At 45.0% G+C, this 14744-nt stretch overlaps 1 protein-coding gene across 1 annotated transcript; it reads right to left on the bottom strand.

The window, feature by feature from the left end:
- Positions 1-1781: 1781 nt before the first annotated feature.
- RPS15A (ribosomal protein S15a) lies at positions 1782-11651 on the bottom strand. The gene is made up of 5 exons (XM_088476179.1): positions 11557-11651; positions 8223-8360; positions 7753-7832; positions 3747-3832; positions 1782-1914 (listed from the first exon to the last, which is right to left on the bottom strand). Exons 2-5 carry the CDS (start codon positions 8353-8355, stop codon positions 1821-1823), a joined length of 393 nt encoding a protein of 130 aa, XP_088332305.1. The 5' UTR covers positions 8356-8360; positions 11557-11651; the 3' UTR covers positions 1782-1820.
- Positions 11652-14744: the final 3093 nt, after the last annotated feature.

Below are 14744 nucleotides of genomic sequence, written 5' to 3'. Positions count from 1 at the left end.
GCACCACAGCCTGCTGTGCCACAGGGGTGGACTGAATATACATTGGCAACCCCGCATAGGGACCAACAGGCTGAGACCCCGGGGGAGTCTGCAATTGTGGGACACCCGGGGAATGGGGGATGGCAGGCAGAGGCAACGCCCTAGTAGGGGCGGCAGTCGGGACCGACAGACGGTCCGCGATGGACACCAGCACCTGGGAAAACATCGCCCATGGTGGCTCCTGCAACATGGGAGGTTTAGACATACCAGGGAGCGCCTGGCACCGTCCGCACAGGCCGTCCTGTGACAAATCTTCCCTATCCACTCCTGCAGAACAACGCCTGCAGGGGAACAATGCTGGAGCCCCGGAGTGCTCAATCTCCTCCTCAGACATGACTTAGGAAGAAAACGTGCGCACTCACCAGTGTGCTGAACAACAGCCCACAATATGGTACTGTGTAGCACACAACTGTATGTAACGGACCTCACAAATACGTGATCTATATAGGTGAGGTCAGTAGAAACACCCTTCACCCGCACACCTGTAGGGCTTGTAGGAGAAGGAAAGGGATAGGTATAAGCTGACAGCAAGTAGAAAAAAAACAGACAGGCAGCACTAGCAAAAGTCACATACCATGCAGAGAAGATATACTCACTGCACCTTTCCACTACAATCAACCTCCCAGATTCAGTGTCTGGGAGGGCTATAGTGCTGTGTACACTGTCCTTTTGCAGGGGAGAGGTACACAGTGGGACCGGTCCGCGTGCTCCCTGAAGATCTGCGCTGCCAGTAAGAAAATGGCCGCTGGAGACCCCAGAGGAGGAGTGGCCGAGTAACTGCAGCTCAGCGACGCTAGACTCCGTGCTGAAAGGCGCGCTGAGCTGAGGGGAGGAGCCGCTGACAGGGAAGGCTTCCTCCCCTGGCTAGCATATTTAACCCCCAAGGTTGCGGCATCCCGCTTGCCGCTTAATTTACCCTGGTGGTCTAGTGGTCTGGCGGGGTATGCCTCCGATGGAGGGGGGGCCCGCCGCCCCCGGTCTGTCCCCTAGACCGGGGGCATGGGACTGCATTTACAAGGAATCCGCGCACCGCCGCTAATCAGCGGTGCGCGGCTTACCTGATCTCCCCGGCGTCTTCCGGCAGCAGTCCCGGGGGAAACCAGAGTCTGGCTAGTACAGACTCTGGCTTCCCCCGCCGCGATCCCCAGTTCAGTGCTGGCGTCGCGGCGCCAGCAGGGAGAAGGAGCGGCAGCGTGGGCGTCTGTACAGACAGCCCAGCGCTGCCGCTCTGGAGAAAAAAACTAGTCAAAAAAATAAATAAATTTAACTAAGTTAAAAAAGCTTTAGGGGGGCTGCTCCTGCAGCCCCCCCCCCCCCCCCCCGCAGGGTGACCCGACTCCGGCCGAGCACCATCTTAAACTGAGGTGCCTGTGGCTCGGGGGCGAGGTATAGGGGAGGTTGGACCCAAGTGCATCCTGGGAGCAGCTGAAAGCTTTAGCTCCGTGGTGCCCGAGGATCCAGCTATACCCCAAGGTCACCCTGTGGACCCTGAAGGAGAAAAACAAGTGATCAAGTCACTGTTTTACTTTGATTAACCACAAAATGTTGGTCAGTTTTCTCAAGTAGCAAATATGGCTTTTGGTACAGGCAGCCATCCTCTACCCAGACAGCCTGAGCACTAAGCCATGGTATCTTAGAGGCATGTCACCCTTGTAACAGAATTAGCACTTATCTGGACAGTTTCTATTCCCACATCCTGAAACAAGGCCAGAGTGAATATGTAATAAACAGAAAAAAACGCATGGTTTCTGATAAATTTATTGTCCTGCCTGTTTTAAGTGTTAGAAAAAGAATCCCAGGATTTTGCCTCCTGTGTGTTTTCGCCTTGCTTCTTCATGGTCCATGATGCCAGCTGAAGTTGTAAGCACAATATACCTGTAACAAGAAGGTCAGACTAAGTATAGAGAAACATTCCATTAAAAACTATTTAGTGAGAGAAAACAGGGCTTTATAGTAGCCTATTTACTGATGTACCACAGTAAGTTATTCCTCCACTGAAGAGAAGAGATTTTGCACAATTAAAATTGTACTAGATAATGCACAAAATGGCAGATATTCAGAACATGCCCAAAATAATTATGATATAAATTATATTTAAATTAAACCTGTGGCATGCCTGCTGTTGTGAAACTACAATTTCCAGCATGCTGTACCAGCCGATTGGTGGAAAGGTATGCTGGAACTTGCAGTTTCACAGCCACATGTTGGCTGGGCTTGACATTTTATGCTACTATACACCGGATATGATACATCAAGCGGAGGCTTAACCATAGCTTTTAAAATGCCCACATATACTAAGTGACTGCATTAAAAAAATAAAAAAAAAAGGTTGTAGGCAAGAGGTTCCCAAACTGCCATTACAGTCAAGGTTTTAACACTCTAAATGCTTGAGTCCAGATGGCTAAATCAAATTGACTGAGGTACTAAATCACCTGTGTGCAAGCATGGATAGCATTAAAACATGGACTGTAATGGTGGCGTTTGGTATCCTCAGGTAAATGCAAATACAAAAACAGACTGAAATTTGGAATTTTAATTTAACTCACCCAGGATATAAACTACATTCTAAAGCCATTTAATAAACACACTATATTCTCACTTTCTAATTAAAAAGGCACATATTTGGGTGCATGGCAAACAATCCATGCAGTGTGGTAGTCTCCTCTGCTGCCTCCAGTTTGTTCTAGCTGTAAGACATATATAGTGGCCACATGTTCATACCATAGATTGTTTAGTCTCTAACTAAAAATTGTCCCCGGTATACATTTGTGGGGCTGTGGTAGGGAAATTAAACTGCAAGGTCCATTGCAGAACGCTTCAACGTGACCAGATTGCAACAACCATTTCTTCCAATGTACAATTTGTTCTGTACTTTTCTTCTCATGTTATGTTAGGACTGAGTGAACATCTCATGTCTCATCAATATTCAGTTACTTATACTAAATTGAAACTATGGCTGACAATATATAGGTGACTGGCACCTGCTTAACTGTGCCAGTCCACTGCTCTGAAATTCTCAGCCTCAAATACATACAAGAATCAGGTAGGGACCCGACACTCATTTATCATGATTTTGGGATTAAACTGGATCTGCATGCAATTAGTGCTCCAGCTATGGTTCTTCTAACCCAGGCAACACTGAGCTCTCCCAGGGGCTCAGGTGTGGCCCATGCAATGACCTATAATGGCAATGCAGCGGCGTGAAGTCTAAGGTAACGCAGCCGCACACCAGCCCAGAGTGGTCACTCCAGCCCACACAGTGAGCGAGGCAGGGGCTGGAAGGCTGTGCTCTCTTCCTGCCAGACGTCTGGTCTGTTGAAGAGCCGGAGACATGTGACAGACTTGCAGCTAGGCGACAAGTGAGGTCCAGCTCATTCTTCAGTGGGGGGCAATGAATGTCAACTTAATCCTGGTATTGAGATTTGTTTCAAATCCAAATACCAGGATTACAAAAATGCCACAGGATTGGCTCCCCTAATTTGAATAATTATTGATTAGGTCATAGCTTCTAAAAAAAAAAAAAAAAAAAAAAAGAATCAGCATTCATTATTAGGATGTCAATAGGTCATTTTACTATTTAACGTTTGAAGACATCAGGCTGTTTAAGGCAAACCCAATATCCACATTTTTGCCATGAGTCTCTAAACAGAAATCTTACTTTAGGGTAGCCAAATAAGTGGAGGCTAACCAATGTCTGAGGGACTTACCCAAACTGACGTGAAGGCAGGAGGTTGTTTTGCCACTTCTCCAGATCCTTCAGCTGCACATCAAATCTGGGACTGATGACGCCACACTGCAAGAAGTTATATACACAGGTCAGATGCTTCTGTGCAGTCACTTTGTAAAGTCGAATCAGTATTTTTTTTTTTTTCTTTCATTTTAAAAGAGCACTCCAGGTTGGCCAAGGGAGAGTTGCTTGTTTGCCATTCTAAAATGGTTACAGTGCGGCAATAGCAAGCTGCATCCTGTAGCACCCCTGGGTAACAGGGCTGAGAACAGTACCTAGAAAAGATAAACCAGCCGCATGGGTCAGCACTAAGCAATAGTGCGGGAATGAGTCCTCCCCCATCAAAATAAGGCAGCCTTAAAGTTTATGTAAATATGTAGCCAGGACATTGAACATTAATGCATGCAAAGTGAGTTGCCTTATTTCACCAGGTCAAACTTTTTTTATACAGATTTATGGTATATACATGAGCTATGTTTCATCTGTAAGAGACATATAGGGGTATTCAATATGGGTGCGATAACATCGATTTTTGAGTTAATATCACTGGTTTTAGTTTTACACTGTATTCAATTTCAAAGACTTATCGCAGTTTTGAAAAGTCTGATAAAAAACAGTGATAACTTTTCACTATTGAATAGGTGTCGAAAAAAAGTGCAGAATTGGGGTTTAGGGGTGCAGGCTTAAAAAAAATAGCCTGCACCCCTGAGATTGACATTTAAAAAAGTAGTGTCAAAAAAAGTTTAACAAAATAGGGACACCCCAAAAAATGTAAAAATTGGGGTGCAAAAAAAAATTGGGAAAAATTGTTAAATAGGGAAATAGGTTCAGGGCTATTCTACAAGTATGCGGCAGGTGTTTTCTAGAATAGATTTATAGCGGCAGGTGCACAAATGCAGAATCTTTAAAAACTGACTTTAGGGACTTAAAAATATGCTAGTACCCATTTTCATGTACCCCAAATTTGATGGGACCACTTAAAAAAAAACGAAAAAAAAAAATAACCTAAGTGCTCTTCCGCATCACTTCTTCAATGTCGGGAAAAAAACACCTGCTGCGGCTATTTAAATCCCCGACTTTCAATTAAAGGCTAAAACGGGGGTACCCATAGTGTTCCCCCATGTTTTTACAACTTTAGGGGGGTCTTCCAATTATTTTAAGGAAAAATTTGTAACTTTATGCAAATCCAACTTCGGAGTTTCCCATTTTCGTTAATTTTATTTTGAATACGGGGATAAGCGGGAGCGCGCACCATACCTTTACGCAGAAAAAAAACTGACATGAAACGTTATCTTCGCCAGGGAAGTTAACCTTTCATATTGAATACCCCTCATAGGGGTTTATTTACTAGGAGTCTGGTTCCAAAAGCCAGCACTTCTAAATTTTGGGCATAATATATCAGAAGGGCAATTCTTTCACTAGTCGTGTTTCGCTAGCAAAATAATTGCCTTTTAAATTTCAGGCATAAACCTGATTGGTGCAGGGTTTTAGAATCACACTTTGTAAATAAATCTGCAACCACTTGCAAGGAACACCAGGAATCTGCTTGCCATAATTAATAAGACAGACAATCATATTTGCCAGCCAGAAACATGAGGGAAACAATTGTTTTGCGAGCCCCATGCTGGAATGGAGTCTACACAAATAAGGCACCCGACAGAGCAGTTAGATTGTTTCTCCTTTTGGGCGCCCATTTGTATATAATGCGCCAAGTTACCCGTCTAAATAAGTAGTTAGGGTACCCAAACCACGAACTTCGCACAGAAGGCGGCAAGAAGTAGCAGTTGCCCCCGTGGCTTTAGGCATCTGAACGCAGTAATTGTTCCATCAAGCACCCAAATTGTATAGACTAAGCGAGGGGCACCCAAAACAATTGAATCACCACCTGTGGCTGAGACTTTCAATCTACAAAAAAAACACACACCTTATTTAACACTTGTCATTTTATAAAAAGTACTCATTACTAGAGACATTGTAGACAATTTGCCCACATAAGCATTGTATTACACACAAGATACTCTATACAGCCTAACAAAAGTATATGAAATTTAAAGACTCAAGCCAATGAGACCAAACCTTTAAGCCTCTTCCCCCAAGCTAGCGAACCTGGGTGATCAGAAATACAGAAAACCTCACTACGGCAAACACTAAAAATGCCTTATACACTAGCGTTTCACACCCAGGAAAGCTCAAGTCCAAGCAGGGCTGTTTTAACTATTCATATCCAGTATTCAAAAGTAACACTTTCTTTAGAAGCAAACCTAGCACTTTTTACACATTCCCATCCATTGATAAACTGGTAACAGCAGTATTGTAGAACTGACAGGGTGTAGTATGAACTACAGGGCTCAAACCACAATACTTCTAGCTGCAATAAAAGTGAGGGAGGCAAGGGGAGTTTCAGAGGGTACCTCCATAAGAAAAAAAAAAATTATTGGATTAGCACCATAATTAATTACCATTTTCCCAATTTTACCTTTAACACCAAAAAATGTAAAAACATTTAGTTCACTAAACAGCCATCCCTTGCCTATATTCTTATTAAGTAACCTTCCACACAGACTAATGGTGCATACACACGGTCAGTTATGTCAGATGAACGATTTGCAAGCGATTGAACGATTTCAGCCTGTATTAAAAAGAATGCAGTCGACCAAGTCTGACTGCAAACACATCAGATATCGTTATCTGACAAACGGGAACACGCATCATTCATCGTTGCCCACATGTCAGATTTTTTTCAGCTATGAAAGATTGAACAAACTTTAAAATAGTTATCGTGCAGATCTGTAGAAAAATCTGACCGTGTGTATGCACCTTAAAACAGATCACAACCTTTTCAGTACATAGATAAGATATTTGTAAAGTCTCCAAGTGCAATTCTTTCCAAACTCATTTGGGCCATGAAACAGACTGGAAGTTATTTTCTTATGTAAAATCATACACCACCCATGTTAAAATAAACTTTCATTCTCCAAATCAACCTGCAGTCTGGATTCATCTACACCTATATACCAGCAATTACTCTCTACAAGCAGCAAATATGATACAGGCCTACAGTGAACCATTCAAAATCTGGTGCTACAAAACTGTAGGATAGTCATGAAGAAAAGAAAAAGCAACAGCCCAAAGCTTGAATAACTATTCATACAGGAGCACAGCCTGAAACCAGAATGCTACATAGCTTGTTTATTAATGTGATTCAGGGGCAATATTTCCACTGCAATGATCTACAAACTTATACCCCTTTTACACCAAAATCCTGGGTTCGACCCTGGAATTTGAACACTGGTCAATCCCAGGTCGAACTCGGCTTCAGACCCCGTTTACACTGCAACTTGACCTGGGTTATTCCCGGGTTTGCCCCATTCACACTGAACCCGGGTAATCCCTGCTTTTCTCTATAGAAGTTGTTAAAATGGTCTGTTTTAAGGTCTGACAAAAATGGTCACAAAAGAGAGGGGTGGGGACTGATTACAGCATTGCTACAGGTTGCTGTTCTGGCTGTGTGCCTGCCTGCTTTTGTGGCTGCTGGTCAGGCTGCTGTGGTGCAGGTTAGGCAGGCAAGCGATGGCTTCATGTGCATCTCTCTGCAGGGCACTGACAAATTACATCATCTGCCAGTACCCCAGAAGCACCAATCAGCATCTTTCAGAGCAAGCCGGGTCAAATAAGCAGGGTAGCACCCGTTCACACTGCCGCATGACACGGGAACAACCAGTGTTCAACCCTGCTCTCAACCAGAGTAAGATTCCCGGGTAAATCAACCCGGGAAATTTTTCTGGGAGCCGTTCACACAGAGCATCGACCCGGCAATAACCTGGGTTATTCGGTTGGTGTAAAACGGGTATTAGAGTGTCCCTATTTGCTACTTACTCTAGTAAGAGCAAAGAAATTAGTTCATTTTTTTATTTAACATTGCAAGTGAAAATCATTCTGCTTAGAATTTAAGGCAATGCCATAGGAGGGGGAACGTGAATGCTCACCTTGTTAAGTCTGCCTGTGAGATTGACAACAATTTTTCCGGCCCGGTGATCATCAATTATTTCAAATTCTCCAATATAGCCTGCAAGAGACAGAAGTATTAGAAAGGGCATTGGAGTAAACAGACACTTGTGCTAGCTACAATATTTATTTATTTATTTACAGTTTCTTATATAGTGCAGCAAAATCCATTGCGCTTTACAACTTGAATCAACATTAACATTTTACTGGGTTGTAAAAGACATACATACATTAGGGTAAGAGGGCCCTGCTGACAGGCTTACAACAAGCAGGAAGTAATCAGCAAACTAACTGAACAGTTAAAAATACAAAAACAAATTAGACTGAGAATAAGCTACATTGAAGTTAATAGTTCATTGTACTAGTGGGGGCATAGAAATGGCAGGGAAGGACAGGTCTGTACAAGTAAACTATTTAAATCAGGAAAAAAAAAAAAACTAACATTTCTTACCATGCTTCATCATCACTGTAAGGAATCGCACAATCACTTTTGAGCATGGCCTGATGAGAACCTGGCGCTTACCACGTTTCTCTGCATTATTGATGCTTTTTAGAGCATCTGCAAGAACATTCATACGCACCATGGTGCCTGCAATAAAACAATGCATTAGATCAGTGACCATTTTGCAGACTACCACATATACATTGAAAATGTCAGTGTTTGGGCACATCAGGGACAATACACAATAGCTTTGATGAGTATGAAAACAAATTTGGTATTAGTCATCCTCCAGGAAGACATTCAGCACCATCAGTGTTCACAGAGTGTCAATACAGAAGCATGATCTACCAGCAGAACGCTCAGTCTCTACATAAAGCATTAAGACTATTGGGGCAATTCAATTAGTCAGCAGGAATTTAGCCAAGTTTCCAGGAGCCATTCAATTACATCCAACAACTAGCGCTGAGGCTGCACTTACTGTGGATTTCTGATCACATCCTCCCAAAGGTGTAGGTAGAAGTCCATGTTGGTTAGGGCTTTGGGGCTAGTCACAATGACAGCTGCATTGCGCCCAGCACTTAGCCCAGGAGTTGCAGGTGAACGCTGCTAATCCCAGTCATTATTGCAGGAAAAAGGGAGTCTCAGGAAGCTTTAGCCAGGAGCTAAAGCTCCGCAACAGAATTAAACTACCCCTATATAGTGTTACAATTCTTATGATTATGCCATACTGTCTTTACATGTACTAGTAACTGCACAAATGTATAGACAAAAGCATGACAGCCACAGAGACTTGCTGAATAAAACTGATCTCTATACATTTTACACCAGTGTTAGCCACAATATGACTGACCAGCAGCATCATAAAGGTAAGAAACACTGACATGGCAACTAGGCTCAATACTTTAGCCCAGAATTAAGAGATTACTGAGGGACACAGCACTATGGCCATAACATCCTCAGCCAGAGAAGGGACGTTCTTACAGACTATGGCCCGTATTCAAATAGGGAGCAAAATGTAAGTGCTGGACTTTTCGCTCCACATCGGAGCTTTTCTGTGGATAAAGTATCGGGGGCGCGCCCGCTTTATCCCCGTATTCAATTAGGAAGCAGCAAAAACAGGAGCCTGCGGCTCACAAAAAATTTGGGAATTTTCGGGTTTTGTTCCTAGGACCCCCCTAAAGATGTCCAGACATGGGGGTTCACTGTGTACCCATGTTTAGCTCTGCAGTACGTGTTCTGCCTTTTTTTAATAGCCACAGCAGGTGTTTCTTCCCCCCCCCCCTGACATTAGAACAAGTGATAAAGAAGAGCACTTAGGTTTATTTTTTTGTTTTTTTTTAAGTGGTCACATCAAATTTGGGGTACTTAAAAATGGGTACTAGCATATTTTTAAGTACCTAAACTTATATTTTTTAAATTCTGCAAAAATGCACCTGCCGCTAAAAGCCTATTGTAGAAAACCCCCGAACCTATTTGGCCATTTTTAAACACTGTTCCAATTTTTTTCTTATTACCCCAAATTTAAAGTTAATTTTAATGGGTGTCCAGATTACGTTTTTAAAGTTGGACAGTTTATTTTTTAATGACATTCCCAAGGGTGCAGGCTAATTTATTTAATTTTTTTTTTTTTTTTTTAAAGCCTGCACCCTTAAAACCCAATTCTGCCCTTTATCGCCATGTAAAAAACATGGTGAAAACTTATCCCCTTTTTTTTCCAAAGACTATTCGCACCGGCGAAAAGTCTGAAATTTAATACAGGGATAATTGAAACATGCGAAAATGTCATCGGAGATAATTTGCCGATTACGACTTTTCGCAGCCTAATTGAATACGGCCCTATGGGTGAGATGCATCAAGCCTTCTGACGAATGTTAAGTTGTCCACAGCAACCAGCTTCTACCCATCATTTCATAGGTAGACTTAAAATGCTATCTAGAAGATGATTGAATGCTATGGGCAACTTCTCTACTCTTCAGAACAATTGATACTTTTCCCCCAATATAATAAGGAAGCTCAGTGCCAGGGCAGATAGAGGGCATGCATACTAGCATCTTGGGAAGCAGGGACATCTACAATGTGTGTCAAATCATAAACAGAGGAGGGAACAAGGTAGAGCTTATTTCCCCTTCAAGCTAGGGACCTGAAAGTGACACGAGTGAGGGCGGAAGTGCAGTTCATGCCCATGAAGGCCAGCTAAACAAGATGTCCCCATTTAAAAAAGAAAGTTGTCCACACGCCACGCTTCAGGCTCACTACATGGTTATATCCCCCTCCATGACCACTTGGATAGTAGGGAATGACGACATCAGGGTCCTCTCCAGGAAGGGGATATAGACATTACCGAGGGAACAAATGTGACTCCTTACAATCTGATCAAACAGAGCTATTACAAGGCCACCAAATGTATTACCAGTGATCATATGTAGTTAGCATAAGGGGGTATGAGGAAACATTAGCCCACATTAAGTATCAACCGTGATCACACAAAGTAGAGAATATTGACAATCATTGAACATAACATATTACCTGTGATTACACAGCTAGCATAAGGAGTAGGAGGCACCATTAGCCCATATTATGTATTACCACATACAGCACAGGGAATTAGGCACCATTAGCCCACATTACTACCAGTGAACACACAGTAAACAGGCACAGGGGTATTGTGAGGCACCATTAGCTCACATTATGTATTACTAGTATGACTCTACACCAGTGCTTCCACACTTAAATCCTCAGGGACCCCTAACAGTGCATGTCTCCCTGGGGGTACACAGGCTGGCTCATTACTGGCTGACATTTTAAAACAATCACAGGTGTTTTACTTGTGACACTGAGGAGATCTGTACAACATGCACTGCTAGGTGGCCCTGAGCACTAGAGTTGGGAAACCCTGCCTTACACAGCAGCACTGGGGTATGGAAACCCATCAGCCCACATTGTGTACTACCAATGACCCTACACCGTAGTATTAGAGGTATGAGGCACTATTAGCCCATTGTCCAAGTCACCAATGACTATCCGCCATATAACACAGTATACGAGCACGGCGAGCACTCAGATGTCCAGGACAGTGCACTGGGGAGCTCCGGTAACGCTCTGCGCCCGGTTCCGGCGCTGCCAACTCCACCAGGCTCCATAACCAGACGGGAGGCAGCAGGGACCCGGTCCCAACTTTATGCACAGTATTAGCGGCACCGAAGGTCAGACCTTCCCCATACCGAACAGTCCCGAAAGCGCCGAGTCTCTATAACGCGACGACAGCGTCGGTGCGGCTGCCGAGGCCGGGATGGCCGCAGTATAGGGTGGATTGTAGCCGGGCCCGGGGCTCTGCCTTACTCACCGGCTCTGCAGTATGGCGGAAAGAGGGAGGAGAGAGAGCGCGGGGAGAGATGGGAACTACGGCGCTCTCGCGAGACTCTTTTATTTCCACTGTCTTTCTGAGACTGCAGGCATTAAATATCTATTGCCGATATTATCAAGATGTGCCGTACTATGGAAACGACGCTCGTTTATCGATTACAATAACCTACATGTGAAATTCATGAATAGCAGCTGTGCAGTGCTGCCTGTGTGTGCACTGCATAAAGAAAGGGTTCTGTAGTACTACTAGTGACTGCTGGGGACAGACAGCTACTGTCCTGTGTGTGCACTGCATAAAGAATGGGTAGTGCTACCACTGACTGCTGGGGGACAGAAGGCTCCTGTCCTGTGTGTGCACTGCATAAAGAAAGGGTACTGTAATACTACTAGTGACTGCTGGGGGACAGACAGCTCCTGTCCTGTGTGTGCACTGCATAAAGAAAGGGTACTGTAATACTACTAGTGACTGCTGGGGGACAGACAGCTCCTGTCCTGTGTGTGCATTGCATAAAGAAAGGGTACTGTAATACTACTAGTAACTGCTGGGGGACAGACAGCTCCTGACCTGTGTGTGCACTGCATAAAGAATGGGTAGTGCTACCACTGACTGCTGGGGGACAGAAGGCTCCTGTCCTGTGTGTGCACTGCATAAAGAAAGGGTAGTGTAATACTACTAGTGACTGCTGGGGGACAGACACTTCCTGTCCTGTGTGTGCACTGCATAAAGAAAGGGTAGTGTAATACTACTAGTGACTGCTGGGGGACAGACAGCTCCTGTCCTGTGTGTGCACTGCATAATGAAAGGGTACTGTAATACTACTAGTGACTGCTGGGGGACAGACAGCTCCTGTCCTGTGTGTGCACTGCATAAAGAAAGGGTACTGTAATACTACTAGTGACTGCTGGGGGACAGACAGCTCCTGTCCTGTGTGTGCACTGCATAAAGAAAGGGTAGTGTAATACTACTAGTGACTGCTGGGGGACAGACAGCTCCTGTCCTGTGTGTGCACTGCATAAAGAAAGGGTACTGTAATACTACTAGTGACTGCTGGGGGACAGACAGCTCCTGTCCTGTGTGTGCACTGCTTAAAAAAAGGGTACTGTAATACTACTAGTGACTGCTGGGGGACAGACAGTTCCTGTCCTGTGTGTGCACTGCATAAAGAAAGGGTACTGTAATACTACTAGTGACTGCTGGGGGGCAGACAGCTCCTGACCTGTGTGTGCACTGCATAAAGAAAGGGTAGTGCTACCAGTGACTGCTGGGGGACAGACAGCTCCTGTCCTGTGTGTGCACTGCATAAAGAATGGGTAGTGCTACCACTGACTGCTGGGGGACAGAAGGCTCCTGTCCTGTGTGTGCACTGCATAAAGAAAGGGTACTGTAATACTACTAGTGACTGCTGGGGGACAGACACTTCCTGTCCTGTGTGTGCACTGCATAAAGAAAGGGTACTGTAATACTACTAGTGACTGCTGGGGGACAGACAGCTCCTGTCCTGTGTGTGCACTGCATAAAGAATGGGTAGTGCTACCACTGACTGCTGGGGGACAGAAGGCTCCTGTCCTGTGTGTGCACTGCATAAAGAAAGGGTAGTGTAATACTACTAGTGACTGCTGGGGGGACAGACAGCTCCTGTCCTGTGTGTGCACTGCATAAAGAAAGGGTACTGTAATACTACTAGTGACTGCTGGGGGACAGACAGCTCCTGTCCTGTGTGTGCACTGCATAAAGAAAGGGTAGTGTAATACTACTAGTGACTGCTGGGGGACAGACAGCTCCTGTCCTGTGTGTGCACTGCATAAAGAAAGGGTACTGTAATACTACTAGTGACTGCTGGGGGACAAACACTTCCTGTCCTGTGTGTGCACTGCATAAAGAAAGGGTACTGTAATACTACTAGTGACTGCTGGGGGACAGACAGCTCCTGTCCTGTGTGTGCACTGCATAAAGAAAGGGTACTGTAATACTACTTGTGACTGCTGGGGGACAGACAGCTCCTGTCCTGTGTGTGCACTGCATAAAGAAAGGGTAGTGTAATACTTCTAGTGACTGCTGGGGGACAGACAGCTCCTGTCCTGTGTGTGCACTGCATAAAGAAAGGGTACTGTAATACTACTAGTGACTGCTGGGGGACATACAGCTCCTGACCTGTGTGTGCACTGCATAAAGAAAGGGTAGTGCTACCAGTGACTGCTGGGGGACAGACAGCTCCTGACCTGTGTGTGCACTGCATAAAGAATGGGTAGTGCTACCACTGACTGCTGGGGGACAGAAGGCTCCTGTCCTGTGTGTGCACTGCATAAAGAAAGGGTACTGTAATACTACTAGTGACTGCTGGGGGACAGACACTTCCTGTCCTGTGTGTGCACTGCATAAAGAAAGGGTACTGTAATACTACTAGTGACTGCTGGGGGACAGACACTTCCTGTCCTGTGTGTGCACTGCATAAAGAAAGGGTACTGTAATACTACTAGTGACTGCTGGGGGACAGACAGCTCCTGTCCTGTGTGTGCACTGCATAAAGAAAGGGTACTGTAATACTACTAGTGACTGCTGGGGGACAGACAGCTCCTGTCCTGTGTGTGCACTGCATAAAGAAAGGGTAGTGCTACCAGTGACTGCTGGGGGACAGACAGCTCCTGTCCTGTGTGTGCACTGCATAAAGAATGGGTAAGTGTTACCACTGACTGCTGGGGGACAGAAGGCTTCTGTCCTGTGTGTGCACTGCATAAAGAAAGGGTACTGTAATACTACTAGTGACTGCTGGGGGACAGACAGTTCCTGTCCTGTGTGTGCACTGCATAAAGAAAGGGCACTGTAATACTACTAGTGACTGCTGGGGGACAGACAGTTCCTGTCCTGTGTGTGCACTGCATAAAGAAAGGGTACTGTAATACTACTAGTGACTGCTGGGGGACAGACAGCTCCTGTCCTGTGTGTGCATTGCATAAAGAAAGGGTAGTGCTACCAGTGACTGCTGGGGGACAGACAGCTCCTGTCCTGTGTGTGCACTGCATAAAGAAAGGGTGGTACTACTAGTGACTGCTGGGGGACAGACAGCGCCTGTCCTGTGAATATCGCTACTAGGAGCGGGTTCTTGCTGTTGGGAAATAATTGGGAAGATCGATGAACACTGTGACAATGGCACAGGAAGGCAGATGTGA

This window comes from Taudactylus pleione, unplaced genomic scaffold (assembly GCF_031769625.1).
Source record: "Taudactylus pleione unplaced genomic scaffold, aTauple2 ptg000184l, whole genome shotgun sequence".
NCBI lineage: Eukaryota > Metazoa > Chordata > Amphibia > Anura > Myobatrachidae > Taudactylus > Taudactylus pleione.
The sequence above is the reverse complement of the archived record's forward strand: the minus strand, read 5'-3'. Positions and strand labels throughout refer to the sequence as shown.